General features: G+C 38.1%; 1 protein-coding gene across 5 annotated transcripts in view; it reads right to left on the reverse strand.

Annotated features, from left to right (window-relative positions):
- SPAG17 (sperm associated antigen 17) overlaps positions 1 to 20,689 on the reverse strand; it is a 230,902-nt gene that overhangs the window by 148,571 nt on the left and 61,642 nt on the right. For all 5 annotated transcript variants that reach the window (XM_004026432.5, XM_063695914.1, XM_055376755.2 and 2 more), the window contains exon 4: positions 12,430 to 12,561. In XM_004026432.5, the coding sequence (XP_004026481.5) occupies positions 12,430 to 12,561 (132 nt within the window). The remainder of the gene's footprint in view (positions 1 to 12,429; positions 12,562 to 20,689) is intronic.

A 20,689-nucleotide genomic window follows, 5' to 3' on the forward strand; every position in this document is an offset into this window, starting at 1 on the left:
GGCTTCTGGATGTTAAGGGCTCCGGAGAGCCCAGTTTAGCTTTGGCACCCAGAGGGGCCCATGGCTTCTAGCACCTATGGCTCTAGTGGTGATGAAACTGCCACCCTTTGTACCTGCTCCTCAGCAGAAGGGGACATCATCAGCAGGGGCTTCAAGTGTCACTCACAGCCTGGGGTGGAGGCAGGTACAGACTATGAAATGGCCTCACCCATTTCTAGAAAGTGAAGAGAAATCCAACTGGCTAGAGCATATGTAAGTGGTAAAATTAACTCCTTAGAAGAGCTAGGGGCGAAGAAGAAAATACATCCCTGGAGTGGAAGTGGAGGTCCAGGGAAACCACTCCATGCCAGACAGAAAAAGGGGATTGGAAGGAAAAGAGGGTATTGCCAAAGTCAAGCTTGCCAGACTTTACACACATCTCCCTTAGTCGATCCCCAATGACACAAATGCGGTAATCTTAACAATAGAATTTCAACGAGAATGGAAGTTCTGAAAATGTATGGGATGCTGGTATTCATCTATTCATTCATTCATTCAGTGAATATTTTTATGAGCTTCAGTTTCTGTCCCAGCCTTCCTCAGCAGCAGAGGGAAACATCAGTAAAGGCTGCAGGTGTCACTCACAAACACTGGGTAGAGGCAGCAACGAGAGCACAGGTAAGGTACAGAAGAGTGAAAGGGTCCTAGCATTTCTCTCTGCACCAGGTATAAATTGGTGCCTAAAATGGGGCTCGGCTCTGCCCCTTGAGCTCACAGCCTATGGGGAAAGAAAGAGAAAAAGAAATACAAACAAACAGATAAAAATGTAACTATAAATTTTCATGACTGCTATGAAGAATAAAACCCAGTGTCGTTATAGAAACACAATTGAGAACACTTTCATAAGTAGGTGATGAAGGACTGTCTGTGGAAGTGACATTTGAGCGAAGATCTCAAAGGCAAGAGTCATACACATGAGAAGCAGGGAAAATGTAGTGTGTGTGTGTGTGTGTGTGTGTGAAGATCCTAAGGCATAAGAGGCTGCGTGTGTTCCAAGAACTGAAAGGAGATGAGCCCAGCAGGGAAATTAGCAGTGGAGGTGCAGAGTAGCCCAAGATGAGGTGTGTGAGGCAGAGCATGGGCCAGGCCATCCAGGGCTTTGGAGGTAGAAATAACAAGTTTATGTCTTAACTAAAATGCAATGGGAAGATTTTAAAGGGTTTTAAGTAGAGGAGCTCTATGATTTTGCAAGATTGGAAACCAGAAGACTAGTAAGGAAACTCTCGCAATAGTCCAGATAAAACCCAATAGTGACTTAGATTAAAGTGTTGGCAGAGTGAAGAAAGATAGATTTGAGACGTATCTTGGATATTGAAACTTCATGGGTTGAAAGATTAGATATGAAGTCTGAATAAGAAGGTACATTAAGATAGTGCTGTGGATTTTAGTTTGAGCAACTGGGTGGTTGATGGTGTCACAGAGATAGAGAAGACTGGGTGATAAATGAGTTTTACTTAAGGTGGACAGAATATTAACAGTGTTATGTCAACTTTGAGATGCCTCTTGAGAGGTCAAGAAGGTAGTTCAATACACACATTCTCTCCCTAGAAGAGAAATTTGGCTAGAGTTACAAATGCAGGTGTGCATAACATACAAATAGTAGTTAATTGCATGGGAAGAGATGAATCACCATGGGTGAAGTTTCTTGAGAAATATGAGAATTGAGTCTGAGATCATGCTAGAGACTCCAATGCTTACCAATGGGTATAGGGAGAGATGCCAGCAGAAAGAGATAGCAAAGTGGATAAAAAGATAGGGAAAAATATATAGTGTGAAGCTAGAGAACTAAGAAACCAAAAAGGTCAAAAAGACAAGAATTGGCAGTTGTAGGTAACATTAAGAAGAGCAATTATGGTGGAGTGTGGAGGTGGAAAATAGGAGGGCAGTATCAATAGAGAAACCACTTTTATGGACAACTGTTTCTGGAAGTTTGGTTGTGAAGCAGAACCAGAGCTCTGAGTTGTTCAGTGGTTGAGTGGATGCAAGGGGGTATGAGGTCAAGGTATGTATATATGTAAAGTCAAGAGATGTTATGCTTGCAGGCTGATGGAATGATCCAGTAGAGAAGGAGACAGTGAAGATATGGGGCTGAGGAGACTAAAGTTCTCCAGAAGTCAACATGGGATAAGAACAAAAGAATGTGCCAATGACTGGACCTTGATAGAAGGAGAGGGAATTTCTTAGTTTCATAACTAAGAACAACAGGAAGAGGCTGGGTGCCAGAAACAGAGACATCTTGATGGTGTTGAGAAAATATTTCAATTTTTTCAAGTGAAGCATGAGGCAAAGTCATCAACTGAGAAAAGGCAGGAAAGAGGCAGGAGGTTTGAATAGGGAAGATGACGTAAGAGTTATCTTATGTCAGAGAGTGGGGGAGCAAGCTTACCGAGGTAATATGGTAGGACTCTGCCAGTGGTGAGAACTTATTGAAAATGTTGAGATTGTTAATTTTACATGAAATCAGTCTGTTTAATTGTGTGAATTCCTCCATTTATGTTTAGCTGCTCAGGAATAGAAATGAAAATGATGGATCACTGAGTTCATCCTGGGAGGGGTTTTGCGAAATGATTGTGATGGAAGGAGAGAAGAGCAAGGGGAATCAAGAGTAAGCAGAGAAACGATAATACTGATTGGATCATGGAACCTAAGCCAAACAAATAGCAGGAGAGGACAATGAATAGAAAGTGTTGGGATTTATGGACTGGGATTTATAATGTGGTTGAAGAAATTATGTAGGAGGATATTGGATTATGAGTAAGAGACAAGGATAGGAAATTTCCAAGGTTAGAGAACAGGAGATCTCAAGACTTTGGAGGTGATGAGGGCTTCAGTGATGACAAGGTTCAAGGGAGGCAGTGGCTGAGGTGGAGTGGAGGAAATAATCATTAGAGAACTAAGAGGCCAGTAAGAAGAGCATTACTCAGTAATAAAAAACATCAAAAAAGAAAAAAAAAAGAAGAATCAGAGAAATCAGAGAGGCAGAGAATAACAGTGTTAATTCCAAATTGTCCAGGGCAGAGATTTCCTGATAGACAGATAGGAGGGTCTGGGTAACCTGGGAGTTAGAGCCATGTGGTCAGGGGGCTGCATCAGGCCATCAGGACTGTAAACCTTTAAACTAACTCCCTAGTTAAGACTTGAGGTACTACATAAGCTTCTGACAGTTTGCCTTCCTATATACAATTTGTCTACAGGGAGAAAACTTTCAGTTAATGCTGATGGGTCTGTCCCACAAAACTGACAGTAATATTTACTGTAGTAAATTAGCAAGTGGCTATTCTAATCATGGCTGTCATTGTCACTATTATTATCATCCTTATCATTATCAATATTACATTTCTATTTATTACATTCTTACTATAGTCCAAATATTCTATCTCGTCAAGTCTTCACAATAACTACAATAGGTAGAGCACCATCTTCATTTTACTGAGTCTTAGTGAGGGCAAGTAGTTGTTCAAACTCAAAGCTAATATGTGGCAAAGCCAGGCCAGTCACCCATGCTCTTTTTTAATGGGTTTGTAAGGCACAAGTCAGTGCCCCTGAGTGCAGTTGGCCTGGAAGCACTGGTAAGACTCATGCAGGGCTCTCTAACAGCCAAGCTTTGGATCATAGCAAATTTACTAATTTGCAACACCCTGTGCAGCATGTTGGTAGACAGCTGGCCTTGCTACAGAAAAGTTCCAACGTGGCCATCAAAAACATACCAGAAACTTTTACAACCGCAATTTTAAATAAAATCTCAGGGTGATCTTTTGATCTAAAAAGATGAAACCATTTTAGATTAAATTATTTTAAAGTTTACCTGGAAGAATAAACATTAATTCATTTATGCATTCATTCATTCATTTCATCATTTCACAAATACTCCTCCCCATCATGTGTTAGACAGGAAGAGGCCCTCTGGCCCTCCAGGTTCTCCTAGGTAGGGTGTGAGAGCCTGTGCAGCCACATAAGTCTCATCCCTTTGAAGCCATTTTAGCAAAGACTGGAGTTCTAGAAGCTCAGGAACTCTCTGGCCCTTTCTTCTATTTGGTTCTTGGGATTCTGGGATTCTGCAGAAAGGAGGGCAGACTACAACCAAACATTCAAAGGAAGTGCTAAATTCTAGTAGCAGAGTATAGTTTCCAGACATCATCATCTTTAATTTGATCTCACAAGGCAACCTGTAAGATGGGTAATTTTATCCCCATTTTATAAATTAATACAGAGTTTGTCCGAAGACACACAACTGTGGTAGAGAGTGCTGGTCTGACTTCAAACCCTAAACTCATTTTATTTCCATGATACTCTTGTCTCAGTCTTTGATGATCTCCTGATTTCTCCATACCTGTCTGCCTCCCTCTACTCTGTCTTCCCAGGGACTGAATCACACTTGCTCGATGCCCTTTTCTTTCTCCAGAGCACTCCACCCACCTCAGCCATTCATCCTGCTCACTTCCCTTTCTCTCTCTGCTCACTTCTCCTTTCTCTCCCATTCTTTTTGCCTTTGCATTCCTCTAGCAAGGCCAAACTTGGGAGACTGGAGAACAGTATATTTTAAACTAATTTCCATTAACATTAAAATTATCAATATTTACCTCCCCCACCTTCGCAAAAGTATTAAAAATGTTTAAAGTTTTTATAGATGAGTCTCACTCTGTGGCCCAGACTGGACTCAAACTCCTGGGCTCAAGAAATCCTCCTACCTCAGACTCCCGAGTAGCTGGGACAACAGCTGCATGCCACCATGCCCAGCTAAAAGTATTTTTAAAGAGGACCCTTATAAATCCTTATTTACTTCTGTAAATAACTTTTTCTTATAAAAATTATTACTAAAAATTTGGAAAAAAATATAAAGAGCTTACAAAAGCCACCACAATTCTACCACTTGGGGAAGATGAGTGAAGAAGATGTGCAATGCATTCTTTCGAATTAACTTTCCGCATCATTTTTACATAACTGTTATTGTTCTCTCTATATAACTTGGTGTCCTGCATTTTTCCATTTAACAGTGTTATATCTTCAGTTGGGAATATGTATTACTATGTAAAGAATTTTCTGGGTAAAGAAAGGATTCTCTGGTGCAGAGAAAATATATGTAGACAATAAAAGTGAATGGAAGTACCTAGGTCTTCCTGGGTTCCGGATCCAGGTCGAGATGTCTTTGGTGGATTTTTGAACATGTTCTTTACCCTACCCAGTGCATTCTGCTCTCTCCCCATGGCTGACCATAATGGTGGTCTACCTATTCCTCTCCTGGATTCAGTCTATCCCTCACTCCTCCCATCCTTCATACTGAAGTTGAACCAGGACAGTCTCTTTGTCCCTTTAATTCTGGAGAGTGATTGACTGGTTGGCCCCTAGAATTCTACCTTGGTTTCAAAGTGAAATATCCTTTTGTACCAAGCCCCAATCATAGGAAAATCATTTCCTATCTTTCATTTCCTTTTTCTAACATTCTGAGTAAACCCTTCTCACTTATGGGTTTATGTCTTGAAATCTGGGAGTGGGAATGGAGTTAACCAGATCAGGCGCATTCAGCAAAGCTGACCCCCTAAGTTATAAACTCAAGTTAGTTCATACAAACTCTTTCTCTGGCCTTTCTTGCTTCTGGATAACATGGCATGCATGTTCCCATACTATGGTCATTAGCTCACAACTTTAAAAATTCAGAGGGAACTCTTGTCAATTCAAGGCAAATTTTAGGAAGGGCATATCCAAAAAGTGCCTCTCCCCACGATGTTTGAGGAACACATGTTCCCCAGCATATGAAGGAAGAGTCAAGTTTGCCACAGATCACTTTTTTTTTTTTTAATGCAGTATGTGCAGAAAGCATCTAGATGCCTCCTACTGTGAGACAGCTTTGGATAGGCACAGAGATTTCTTAACCGGTTAAGTTACATAGCATATGTGAGATTCTTGTCTCAGCAATAACCAAAAAAAGTGTTGGCATTTCACATATTCAGTTGAATATAAAGTGACACCTACCTAGAACACTTAATCTTAAGTTATTCTCACTTTTTAAAGGGAAAAATAAAAAATTCTCATTCTCTATAATAAGGCAACCTAGTTATTGGATGCTTCAAAATATTTTAGATCATATTTTATTTCTAAATGACTTCTTGATGTCAAAATTCAAATATAATTAATAAGTATTCATTCTCCTAATTCCTTACAATGAAAGGAAGATAAATGGTAAATGTCAGTGAAACTGATGATATATATCTATACTTCATCTTATTCTTTTTTTTTTTTTTTTTTTTTGAGACGGAGTCTTGTTCTGTTGTCAGACTGGAGTGCAGTGGCGCGATGTCAGCTCACTGCAACCTCCGCCTCCCGGATTCAAGCGATTCTTCTGCCTAATGTAGGCTGGGTGTGGTAGCTCACACCTGCAATTCCAGAACTTTGGGAAGCTGAGGTGGGTGGATCACCTGAGGTCAGGAGTTTGAGACCAGCTTGGCCAACATGGCGATATCCCATCTTTACTAAAAAAAAAAAAAAAAAATTAGCCGGGTGTTGTGGCACGCGTGCCTGTACTCCCAGCTACTTGGGAGTCTGAGGCAGGAGAATCACTTGAACCTGGGAGGCAGAGGTTGCAGTGAGCCGAGATCGTGCCACTGTACTCCAGCCTGGGCAACTGAGTGAAACTCTGTCTCAAAATAATAATAATAATAAAAATAATAATGCATATACATATTCATGTATAACAATGTCTCATATAAAATTTATAATAAGATCCTCAGAATAGTATTGTTGAGGATATAGATAAGAAAACATACTCACAGAGTTTGTAACTACTTCACTCTATTATGTAGTTTATGAGAAACTGGGTTTTCTGAGTGTTCCTCTAGTTCTCTTTCAAGATGTCACCCTATCTCATAAACAATCTATCATAGGGGACAAGAGATAGGCTAAACAAAGGTATAAGATCACATAAATTTGAGAGACAGTAGGTTAAACAATATTAAATAGAGTGGTTTTCACAAACTCCTTCATCTTTAATTAGCTATTATGTTCTTAAATATCTTCAAGAGTTGTATCTAATACACAGTGATTTCCATGCTCATTTGACCAGGAGCCATTTTTTCTTTTTTAAATGGAGAACTAGGTCTAAGTGGCCATAGGGCTCACTTTGAACATACAAGGTTATGGGAACATTTTAAAACATTAATCCAATTTAATAAATCTAAGCTAAGAATATTATCCAAAATATGGAGACTTCTATACTGCAAAGTACATGGTTTATTATGAAAAGAAATTGAAATAACTTAAATGCCCAGTGATAGAGAAATGGTTAAGAAAATTATGATAGTCAATAAAACATCACAAAACCAGTAATAATGATAGAGTGGACACTGTGATAATGAGTAGAAATTATAATCTATCTTAACTGAAAAAGGGGTGCATTTTTACAATGATTACAGCTGTGTAAAGAAGCAAATCCCAGAAAAAAACGGAAAGAAAAATGCCAAAATCTTAACATTAATTATAATAGGGTTACACATTGAGAATGTTTTGCTTTTCTTTCTCTGTATTTTCTATGTAGTCTATGAAAGACTTTAGTACTAGATCAGCCAATGCTATCCTACCTTACCATGCAGAAGGACATTAGGAATAATCTCTGGAAGTCCAGTTTTAAGAGATTCCCCCAGAGACTGAGCCATTTCTGGGTGGGGGGCAGGACTGGAAATTAAGTCAGGATTTCCTTTGGAATCAGTGGCTGGTTAGCTCAGGGCATTCCTCCTTGGTGAGTTTTGTTCCTTCCCTTGACCACTGTCCCCCTATTTAACCTGAGGATGTTAAATGCAGTGTAATTAATGGAACCAGATGGTTGTGAGTACATCACTGAGCACAGCCATTGGTCCTACAGGGAAATGTCTCTGGGCAGGCACTCTACTGATTGTGAGCCAAGAGTGCCATTTCATAATTATTGAGACACACTTAGGAAGGATATGTATGGGGGTTAAGAGCATGGTCTTTGGAGTCTGACAGTTCTGGATTTGAATCCCAGCTCTTCCACTGAGAGTAGCTGTTTGGCCTTGGGAAAATTCCTTAACTTTTCATACCCTCAGTTTCCCCATCTGCAAACTCAGAATAATACTCTGTACCTCATAAAGTCATTTAAAAGATTAAATGATATAACATGTGCAAAGGGCTTAGTTCTGTGCCAAATAGTCAATAATGATAGCTAACTATAATTATTAGCTGCTGTAATCATAGCTCTTCCATATTTTAAAGTACTACTGTATGTTAAAGATGTATGTTTCTTTGCATTTTTCCTGAAGTCTGTAAAAAGTTTTCATTAATTAAAAGCAAGCCAATTAGGAAAGGACTACTCTATTTTATGGATAAGCCAGCTGGGGGGGTCATTTATTATTTCTCCTGAATTGTTGGCTTTTGAAGCTCATTAGATTCAACATCCATTTTAGTGGGATGCTCATTTCGATAATCCACCCTCAAAGAATTCCATCCAGTTAGTGAGGCAAGTTATTCCTTTCCTGAAACCACACGGGTCCTTCTAAACTGAGTTCCTGCTCTTTCTCTGTTTGATTTCTTAAAATAGTTTCCGAAGATTTTAACCACAACTGAATCAAAACTAACCAGCCTATAATTTCCTGGTATGTCCGTATGGCTTTTCTTTTAAAACAACACACACACACACACACACACACACACACACACACACACACATACAAATGGCATTACCTTGGCTGGTTTCCAGTGTTTCGGAGTTTGGACTGGAGGAAGCTGGAAGGTGTCTGTGAAAACTACTCTCATTTCTCTTTGTCTCTCTTTTGGAGGAGGCTCTGGGTTGCTTGTGGCTTCATCATGATGTATTATCAAACGTAGGCACTTTTAATTTTGAATTGTTTTAAGAATAGTTTACCAGTATTACAAAAAGTTACCCTAGTTCTTTACCACCTATCTTCCTTCTCTTCAATTATAGTACATCAGGAAATAAGGCAATTTGTACCATGCATATGAGCTAGCAGAAGAAAGAACTATTTTTTTATAGAAAAGATATGCTTTCTAAAAACATCTAAGGAAATATGGACGACTTATTTGAATTCATAAATTAAAAGCACAGTTGGAATATATTTGGATCTTCTCCCAAAACCTGTACAAACATTCTGAACTCAACACAATGGAACCTAAGACTAGATTTTATTTGGCCAATTATTTAAATAGTTAATGACTTTTTGTATCGTAGCTTTTTTTTCATTTTTTAAATTATCAAGTGTTTTCTTTTAGTTGAATTCTCAATATAATGAAAATATTTGGGTTCAAAATTGTCTTGACTTTAAATGTGTTCATAATTAATATATAATACAAAAGTTGAAGTAAAAAGAAACAAAAATGTGAGTAGATATATAATATTCAGATAATGACTAAATTAAAATGGATCAGAATGGAAACCAAACAATTATTTTAAAATTATAAGGAACATGATGAGAATATATTTGTTCAGTACATTGCTTTTGTAAATGTTTGTTTCAGTAAATGTTTGTTGAATTGATAAATTAATAACAGATAGAAATAAAAATGCAAAAGCAAATGTTGCGATAAGGATGTAAGAAAATATATTTCTAAACAAAACACTTTAAGTTTTAAGATATAATAATATCGAACTAATTTAGAATTATTGTGTGAGAAAGTCATATTCAGAAGTTCTAAAATACTAAAATATATTTATGGAAATACAGTGCATTTTCTTCATGATATTTATATTTGGAGTTCATCAACAAGGTATTTCAAATAAATAAATGTTTTCGGATAGATTTAAGTTATTTGCAATTAGAGGCCGGCATTTGTATCCCAGAAACTTACATGCTGAAGGCATTAAAACTGTTCATTTTAGAAATATCTTGTATTTCTTATAATATGAACTAGCCAGCAAGCTTTCTTGCAAAGCAGAAAGCAAAAGCAATGTTAACCATAGCCCAGATTAAAATGTTATTAAAAGTAGTGGAGTTGAAAATAATGATATTTCTTCACTGTATTTGGCAATTAAAACTATATTATTTATCTTTTTTTAAAAAGTTTTGATTGATTAAAACAGGATCAAATATGTAGTGATACATTAAAACATTAGAACAGGTACCTAGTTATATTACTTATTTTTGCCCTCACTTTCACCCAAGATTTTCTATAATTTCTATTATGGATATTTTTCAAGCACTGATTCTTAAAAATACAATTTCAAAAATTAAACATAGAAGATACAAAACACTTTTTGGGTTGTACAGAGGTAAGCAATTAATTACCATTTGAAAGACAACATCTACATAGATATGTTGATGTTAAAAAGTTGAGGAGTCAGTCACTAACCTTGTAGAAATTTCGGAATCTCACTGTGGGTTCAGGAAAGATGAAAAGATTAGCTAAAGTCCTCTTTTCTTTTTTTCATATTCTAATCCACAGCATGGTGTCAGTTTTACATACTTTCTGCTTGTTTTCTTTATTGCCAAACTCCTTGGCTGACAAGCATTAACCTTGATTGTTTCAACTGACCTCTTAGGCAGTATTGTTGAAATGAACATCAATGATATCATCCCACAAACAACTGCCTTCATCTCCCCTTTACCAAGAGTATTTTCCTGATTGTATTCCATTCCAATGAGTTTTCATCAATTTATTTAGCACTTACTCATATGGTTGTGACTCAGAGATTTGGAGTTGGTGCTTTGGGAACCCAAGATAATGGAGATGTCATGTTAGATTATGTAATCATTGGCTCTTAATTGCTCAAAAGTTCTCTCACAGTATCTAATACTTAAAAGAAAATAAAAACTCTAAGGTTCATGCCCCAGTTACCCAGGACTCTCAAATTTTCAACAGATAAAGATTATTTCCATACCTTTAGAACCTCTTAATTGTATTATTAGTGTTCACATTTCAAAGAAATGCTGAGTAAAATAATGGTGCAAAAATATTTTTATATTGTTGCAAGCTTTAAAAACGTTTTCCAAGCTACTAGGATATTTTATTTGCTTTTACTTAAAATTTGTTAACTGAAATCTACAGTCTACTCCTATGATAAACAATTAGTGACATAATAAGTGGTAAACAAGTAAATTGACGCTTTTTAGCACACTATTTCTAACTGCTGTGGGAAAGGGCGAAGCAAACAGAAAGTGCAGAAATTTTTGCAAGAATTACAGTCTACTTTTTATAATTCAGATTCCCATATGGCATTGGAATTTAAACAGGCAAGAGATGTTTCTATACTAGTTGCAAATTTTCCAATTTTTCTTCTGTCAAGTCTTAATTACCCTGAGTATTTCTTAAGGTACAACTCCCCCAACACGATGGAAAGAGTTTCACTAGATGGAAAACTGTACTATCAGTTGTGTTAATATGAATAGAATTTTTCTAGGCACAATATGTACCACACTAATAAGATGCTATATGGGAAATATCTCTAAAAAACATAAAGCCCCATATTGAAAATAGAAGGTGGCGTTATTTTTTTTTTCTACAATTACCTTGTTGAGGGGCCAATTCAAATAGGCAACCTAGATTTTGGGGGTCTTGCAAAGGTGAAGAAGGCACTATTGGAGCATTTTCACTTTTCTGTTTTTTCTTCCGTGAATTGATTTTGCCTTTTCCACTTAAGGCATAAAGAAATGACTTCATATGCAAATCCATTTCATACATACACATGCACACACAAACATTACATATGTACATACTGAAGTATTTGGCTTTCCAAACATAATTCAGCATGATTTGGAAAATAAGAAAAACAACTTATTTTGGGTTATGATGGTAGCACATGGATGTGAACCTGGTAGTAGTTTGCTAACAGCATTTTAAAATATTTTTCATATGCAAATATGAGTCTTTGGAAAGCACACAGATTGATTTCTATAAGCAAATTAAATGAAAAATCCAGGTATGAAGAAATTATCAGATGTGCAATATAGGAGTAGAAGTGATGGATTGCTGCTGAAATATTCAGATTATTATGAAGGTGCAGATATGCCTATTATTTTAAAAGGCACTTCTATAGAGTATCATATAAACTATCTTAAATAGTTAGACCCGAACTGTGAGGGTTCCCCCCAACTGTCCTTTTCATATTTAGTTTTCCCGACTCCCTGTCTCTTCCTTGGGTCCCTTCTTGGCTACAGCTTTATTATATAAATATACTGCCATAGAAACAATCCTGGGCACATGCTTTGAATATTGTTACTTTCATATTTTAGGGAACCTATTTTTAATGGGTTTATCATAATTCCTCCAGATCTTTGGACAGCCTTTCCCTAAGAAGTTGAGGTGACAGCCAAATTTGCCAGGTAACACTTAATGGTAGGCTTAAGAAGAGAGGAAGTGCCCCTGGAGAAACCTGGCTCCATTTCATTCACCACTTGCCCTCTTTAGAAAACCCACCAGATCGTACAGTACCTTCTTTTCATTTTCTCGTCGCTGTTGGTCCTTAAATTTAATCTGGAGAAGTTGAAATTTCAAGAGTTTCCCTATCAGTGGTAAGGTTAATTTCTCTCCACTATCCATAATTGATTTTGCTGCCATTAACACCTACACAGAAACACAATTATTAGAAAAAGTGATGTTTTATAACCTTTGGCACAGTCTGTCAGTGATGAAAAGATGAAAGGAAATTTTATATTATTTGTCATACTGGAAAGATACTTCATTGCTGGCTGAAAAAAAAAAGTTAGGGAAAAAAATGCCTCAATGCTACAGAGAGGGGCATTTACCTTCTACTTTAAATAAATTGGATTGTCTGAATATCGACTTCTTTTTCCAATAAGGCAGAGTGCTTCCCACGATGGTGTTAGACTCAGACTCCAGGAAAAGGGTAGAGAAAAGATAGGCTGGGCTCCATTTTAGGGTGACTGATAGGGTGATTCATGCTACAGAAAGTCTATCGTTGTTTGGCATAGCCAGTAGTCCAAACTGTCAAACTTTGACTTATTAGTATATTATAAATTAAATAGGGTTTTATAATAGTGGAAATGAATATGTTAGCAGTCTTTTATTTCTTTGTAACTAAATTCAAATGAAAGATAAAAGCCGTTTGACACAAAGGCGCCATATGAATGTTGCTCCCCCCTGCAACTTAATGTTGATCATGTTGGTATGCAGCCTAATTGGGGTGAAATAAGGTTATTGAGTTTTCTTTGGGTGACGACAGCCACTAGGAACATACAGCTGTATTGTCCAGATGTGTGGCACTGACAGCCTGTTTTATGACTGTGTTTTTTACAGCTTGTTTCCCCTAAATTTCACACAACGCTCTAACATCTGGGCCCTTTTCCTTGGAGCCCTATAACCACTTTATTTACTGCAAAAAAAATAAAATCACGTAAAATATACCATAAAAAGTTGTTATGTGTTTCTCTTTATTCATGTTGTCTCCCTAATAAAGTTCACCTCTGCCTGAAGCACTGTCACAGAAGTAATCTAGTTGAAGTATTTTTTGACTTTTGTTTTTAAGCAAGCATCATATTTATTTATAACCTTGGGATGAATTAGGTGTTACTAAAATGTTCTGACATGTTGCTTTTCTCCCCCCTTGGAGTAATCACTCCTGGGGCGCATATGGTGTCAATTTCAGGCCCTTGGTCTCAGACAATGACTGTGCACACTGCATCTCACGGAGCTGTGTCTTGTCTGAGCTCTTGGTCAGGACTTTCCTGACCAGTCCAGTTCCTTTTGACTTGTTACTTCGCCAAGGGAAATAGCCGGAAGAAAGGGAGGTACCTATTTTCCTCTAACTGCAGAAGGCTCTATGGATTACCATGTGCCAAAATGTAACTGGACCTCATAGAGATCACATTGGGGTTTCCCGCATTGCATCACAGAAGGGGAAGGCCAGAGAAAGGATTCCTTTAAAGCTGCCTTTTCTAAAAACCAAAGGAACTAACCAAGTGTCAGAAATCTTTGCATGTCAGAAATCCTTGCAAGGACTCTAGGAAATACAGTGCTTTGCTTTTTATGGCAGTTCTGCTCCTGCTAACACAATTTAGGGAAAGAGACATGATGGCTGTGATTTCTGGGAGCAGAAAAACATAGCAGTACACCTGCAGAACCTCACCATTTAATGATGATCAGATCCCACGTGGAAGGGGATCCTAAGGGGACGGAGGTCAGGTGTTTACTGTAAAGTGAAAGCTGTCTGACTGGGTCCAACCCCAAGAGTAGATGTCAATATTTGGTTTGCATTTTTCAATGCCAGCTAAATACTGTTCTGACAATCAGGCTCTGTGACATCTGATTCAAAACATTCAAATGTGGGTTTTTAAAGGTCATGGCAGTCTAGTGTTTCCCTCTAATACAAAGATAATGACAGTGCTGAAGGGAAGTCAACACTGAAAAGGGTTACCTCAGAGTGGTTGTGGAGTATCTTTTCCCGATGACCTGTGAAAACAGGATATTCACCTATGTCTGGGGGGTTTGGGTGAAGCCTGCCTGGTGTCATGGCAATGGATGGGATGTCTCTGGAGGTGATTTCTCTAGGAGTCTATGAATGTTACCTCACTGTATTAAAATGTATTCAAAGCATAACAAAACATCCTGAGAGAAAAGTATTTTGCAGGTCATAATAGTTATTACTGGTTTGTCTAAAACTATCTGTGGGGTGCTGGTTTCAAACAAAAATCTGGCACTGCATCAAAGTAACAGTGAGGTCCTGCCCTGACCCTGGGAGACAGGAGATGAGGGGCTTCACCAGTTTGCCAGGCACACATGCTTTCATGACATACGGACAGAGAGAGAGAGAGCAGTGGTGGACAGACAGCCTTGAGGATTGCCCTGGGCGGTGTCCTCCTCCTGAACTGCCCTGGGGCAGCCCACATGGAGGCAGACTTGATGTGCCACATCCTGCATAAAGGCACAGCCTGCCCCTGGCACCACTAGGAATGGCAGAGGCCAGGCATACTTGGCCTCCCCCAGGGTTGCTCTGAAAAGGCTTGACTCTCTAAATGCCACTTTCTTTCTGTGCGTCTCCCAAAGGGAATGATATTGTGAATTATTGGAATAATTAATGAAAATGAAAGTCTATGCTGAACTCAAAATCTGAGACAACATTTTCACGGTATATGGGTCATTCCCAAAAGAGGCGGAAAAAGAAAAATGTTTACAAATTAATTTCATTTCAAAATTCTTTCTTCTGATGTCCCATAATTAACAATTCTACCCAATCAGTAGCCAGTAGTTTGGTCTCAGATGAAAAACAAATCTTTCAGGAATCTGTTTGAAGGACAAGTTTTTGAGGGAAGAAAAAATTAAAGACAGAATTTAAAGGAAATGTACCTTTTCACATAACATCTCCAAAGGTTTCTCCTCCCTGGCCTTAGTTGTATTAATTAAAAGAATAATCAAATCTCCAACATTCTAGCACTGTAAAGATAATTTGCCCATCATCTATGTCAAAATAAGTGTGCGTACCTGTGCATATGTGTGTGCACTGAGGGGTAAGCTAGCCAGGGCTATAGTTATTGGGGGGATGAGAGACATAAGAGAACATGTGAGCAGCGAGCTGGCAGTGCTTGGGGAGTAATTAGGCAAAAATCTAAGCTTCCAGAACTAGTCAGAAAAATAGTCCTGAATAGGTTAAAACCTTAGTGCTCTTTAAGCCAAAATGCCAAGTAAATGTGCTTGGCGTGAATCAGGAACTCAAAAAAGCATGAGTCTTACGGGCAAATGAGACTCATTAAAATGGAGAAAACTGTTGCCAGGCAAGGCCTGTGTCTCCTGACCTCTTCAGGTCAGCTCTCCAGGCAGAGAGGCCTGCCAGGACCGGAGAGAGGCTCTACGCTGAAAGACCAAAGGTCACTCAGTTCCAGGAATGATTGGTGAATGAGGAAATTAAGCTTCAAAGAGTGCAGCTGAGGCAGAAGCCATGTTTATGTTTTATTGTGTGAAGATATTTAAGGGGTCTAGATGCTATTTTTCTGTTAGGGAGCTTGTAATTCTGTACACACTAAGAAATAAAAATATTTCCTTTATCATTGTCCTGGCTCAAAGAATTACATCATATTTACTATCTAATGATTTGATCCAACAAAAATATACCAAATGAGCCAAATTATTTCCTTGCCTGAGGATCAGGTCCACCTACAGACACTAGTGTCCTCTCTCCTTCTAAGCATTCCTCCTCTCTCTAGAACCTCCCTACGTTAGTAAGCACAAGCCCAATGCTTAGAATTGCCCTAGGCACTCTCATGGAAACCAAATGTATGCATGCATGTATGTGTGTGTGCATACATATATACATATGCACATTTATACATATATGCATATATGTGCATATATAAGATAGATAGAGAGAGAGAGAGAGAGAGAGAGAGATAGAATGGACTCCCATGAAGCCTGCTGTATGAGTTCCCTTGTGTGTTGACAAGAAGTCATATGAAGCAGCTTGAATCATTGCTTAACCTGCTGCATATTCAATCTCGAGTGAATTCTGAGGTTGTGTAAAGATTTGGATCTGGATTTCTCTTGCCTGGAACAGGTTATGGGAGTGAGGCGGCAGAGGAAAGGGCAAGCTGTGGTTGTGTGAAGCAGAGAGAAGAGGGGTAGTAGAAGAGAGATGGCCTGGGAGAGCACTTTCCCTCCAGGAGCTCCAAATATCCACCAGTTTCCAACTAAAAGAATCCTTTGGCTTCAGGGACTTTCTTGGAGGCCCATGGTGTTTATTGCAGTAACTGTAAAAATTCACAACGTATGACTTCATATTCAACCTATTTTGGGGAGGTGAATAACTTAGGATTGCTTTGGATATATGAAGACCTCAGCAAACAGAAGCAGAATCCATAAGCTAGAGCTTGACTCAATTTAGGCTAGCACAAGGCTGGGCAGACAGGCTTTCAGCACACATTCTTTTGGGTAGCTCATTTCTCTAATATATGATTCATCAAATTTACTTAAAGTAAGAGTATAATCGTTCTTTACCATAGTAAAAAATATACACACATATATGTATATTCAAACACAAATGGGATTATACTATTCATATTAAGTGCTTTGTGGTTTGTGTTTTTACATAAAAACACATCCAGGACAGCTTTCTGTGCTGATAAGTTTTGCTTATGTATATGGTTTTTAATAAATAGCATAGTCTTCTATTGTGTGGGTGTTTGCTCATTTATTTAACTAGTTCCCCATTGACAGACATTTAAACAATTTCGGTTTTCCTTTTATTCTATGAAGTGCATGTGTGTTTTTGTTAGTAGCATTTTTGTTCCCACCAAAACTGTATGAAAGGGTCCGTTCCCCCACTTCCCATATAAACAATGAGTATTCTCCAACTTTTATTTGTTGATATTAGTGCTAATAGTTTTTCTGTGATGATGAAAATATTCTTTATCTGTAGTGTACAATATGGTAGGTACTAAACCACATGTGACTATTGAGTACTTTAATATTGCTAGTGAGATTAAAAAAAAACAAATTTTTAATTTTGTTTTTAATTGATTAAAATTAAAATTAAAGTGTAAATAGCCACAAGTGGCTAGTGGCTACTGTTTTGGTCAGAGAAGGTCTATATGATAGGGAAAAGTGAAATATAGTATTTCATTTAAAATAATATTCATTTAATCATCCCATCACTCTATCCCTCTTATTTTATGCCCAAACTGAAAGGAATGATACCTTTTCAGCACCATCCTTGGCAAATTTTATTAATGCAGGAGATGCTTACATACATGTATTGAATAACAATGGCGTACTCAGATTTACACAGTGCTAAAGGTGAGGAGTAAGGAAAATCTATGGCTTCCAAGCTAAGATATTGCTTGTGGCCACACAAGAAACTTGTCTTTGTTTGGATTTAGATAAACAGGGCTGGTATGGGGCAAGAATAGGAAGAATACAGAATTTGCTTCTGGCTCCTTTCTGTTACCTTTTAAAATCCCTCTGTTACACCCCTCCCACTTCTAGCTACCAGATACCTTTTTGCTTACTAAATCCTTCCTGCCATGAAAATAGAAAATATTTAACTTGGTAGCTCACTTTGAATAAAGTTTATTTATACCAGTGGTTTAGCTATATTTTGAGATTTTTATTTATTATAGAATGAAAGGAACTAGTGACTGATGAAGTATTTTCGAGCAATAAGTAACAGGTGTGGCAGTTTAGAATTTAGGGGTAAGAGGTAATCTGGAAATTTGAAATGTCTGTCTGGCTCTGGGTAAACATAGTTTTGGCATTTGTGGTGCTTGTAGGCCAGGGGTGAGAGCAGCACCCCTGGGCTTCCCTGCCTGGAGTTGCTGTTATATTCTAGGACTAGGTTATTCAGGGGAAAGGCTCTGAAGGGAAAATGGAACTTCCCCTCCAGCCAGGGTCAGAGGAGGATAAGCATCAGAGAGGGTGGGTGGAGGGCTGGAGCCAAACAAAGGGGAGGCAGCAACTCTGTATTGCGGGAGAGGAGTAAAGGCAAAAGAAATCTGCTCTGGCAAGTAAGATCTGGGACCTATCTATGCGTGCCTGTATACGTGTGTGGGCATGTGGTGTGTGACTTTAGTGATATATATCAGGGGGTCCCATCCCCTGGTTAGGGCCAGTTCCTAATCTGTCCATGGCCTGTTAGGAACTGGGCCACATGGCAGGAGGTGAGTGGCAGGTGAGGGAGCATTACTGCCCGAGCTCTGCCTCCTGTCAGATCAGTGGTGATATTAGATTCTCATAGGAGTGTGGACCCTATTGTGAACTGTGTGTGAGGGATCTAGTTGTGTGCTCCTTATGAGAATCTAATGTCTGATGATCTGAAGTGGAGCAGTTTCATCATGAAATCATCCTGCTCCCCACTCTGTGAAAAAATTGTCTTCCACAAAACCAGCCCCTGGTGCCAAAAAGGTTGGGGATCACTGGTGTACATGAGTGCATGTCCATGTATGCACAAAATATGTGTGTTTGCACAGCTGCCTTTGATGTTTATTCAGATTATTAAAATATACTCAATATCTAAAAACACTGTCAAAACTGATTTGCACATATTGAAGAGTTGATAAAAAGAGAAAAACATTATGAATATTTTTTATTGGCATTTTAAAAAGAATACTGATGACTATTTACCATTTCTATCTAATTATCCTGCAGCATACAAGGGGCTATGTTTATTATTAAATATGTCATATTAAATATATGCAATTTATTCATCATAGTAAGCTATGTTGCCATATATTCTATCTTTAAAGTTTATTGCTTAGGTAGCATGATATACATTCTGCTTTTATCTTACATCTTATTATATTTGCTTATATCATTAGAAAGTCAGAGGAACTATTGCCCCAATGTGTGTCTGTGTGTCTGTGTGTGTGTGTGTGTGTGTGTTTACAGAATTTTCTGTTTAGAGTGAAAGGCTGTTTAGATGGGCCCGATTCTGCACATTTGATGAAAATGATGGAAGAGCAGATAATTTGCAAATGATTGAAAAGGGCCACTTGTATTGAGATGTTCTCACATAAGATTCCAATGGGGAACTTTAGCTCCTTTGGTACAAGATATGATTAATCAGTTGCGGAAGCCATAACTACATATGTGCAACTTAATGCAAAAGTACAGGCTCTATTTGCATTCCAGTCTTCCCATGTAACACTGCAGAGCCTCAGGCAAGTTACTTAACCCTTTTAAACCTCATCCTTTTAACATCTACAATGGTGGCACTATTGACATTTTGAGCCAGGTAATTACCATAGGAGGTTTTTCTGTGAGTTGTAGGATATTTAGTGAATCCCTGTATTCCACCGAGCTGTGACAATCAAAGGGATCTGCAGACATTGCCAAATGTTCCCTTGGGGGCAAAGTTGTCCCAACTGAGAACAGAAAGAACTACAGAAAGAGAATGAGTAGTGCTGACTTCATAATTCAGTACACAGAATTAAATGAGATAACCCATGTAAGTACTTTGCATGGTGAATGACATATGCATGATAAATGTTCACTAAAGTCAGTACTTATGGTTATTCATACATCCAGGACAGAGTTGGGATTCTTGAAGATTCCACAGCCCAAGTTGTGAGAGCAGAGAATGGAATGGAATGAGGAGCAACTGGGCAGTGAGACAGTGACCTGAATTTATTATCAGCTGGCCATAACCTGGCTACCCCTTTTATTTAACCCTTTGTCCAATCTGAAAAGGACAAATTGAGATATCTTTAGAGAGAAGCAGAGATAAAAAGAAAAGGTGTAAAAATGTATTTTGTTATGGTGCAATGTATAATGGGGAGGATGTAGAGGAAAAATATGCTATTAATTTCTTCTCAAATGTGAGATGGAGGAATTCCATCAATAGTGTTCTGCAATTTTACAGCCTCCTTTCCTGTTCCCTCTGCTCCCTTCCCTCCTTCATTCTTTCTGCATTTATTTAGGGCCAACTATATTGTAGTTATTGCATTACTTGATCCTGTATGTGTCTAGTCTATCCAATTCACATTCTTTAAGTAATGAGTAATTTCCAATGAGGCATAATTGGAAAAACAGCTGAAAGGATAAGGGTAGCAGTGAGAGGGGGCTATGGAGAGAAACAGAAAAAAAGAAAAGAAAAAGAACAGGAATGACTGAAACATATTTTCTCACTTTGAGAAGAGGAAAAGAAAATGATCAAGCAATATTAAACTGTCTATACATAAATTTAAAGGTGACTGAAGATACAGGTTCCATATAGATCATACTGTCTGTCTAACGCAAATGGAATGTTATG

Source organism: Gorilla gorilla, chromosome 1, assembly GCF_029281585.2.
Source record: "Gorilla gorilla gorilla isolate KB3781 chromosome 1, NHGRI_mGorGor1-v2.1_pri, whole genome shotgun sequence".
Classification (NCBI taxonomy): domain Eukaryota; kingdom Metazoa; phylum Chordata; class Mammalia; order Primates; family Hominidae; genus Gorilla; species Gorilla gorilla.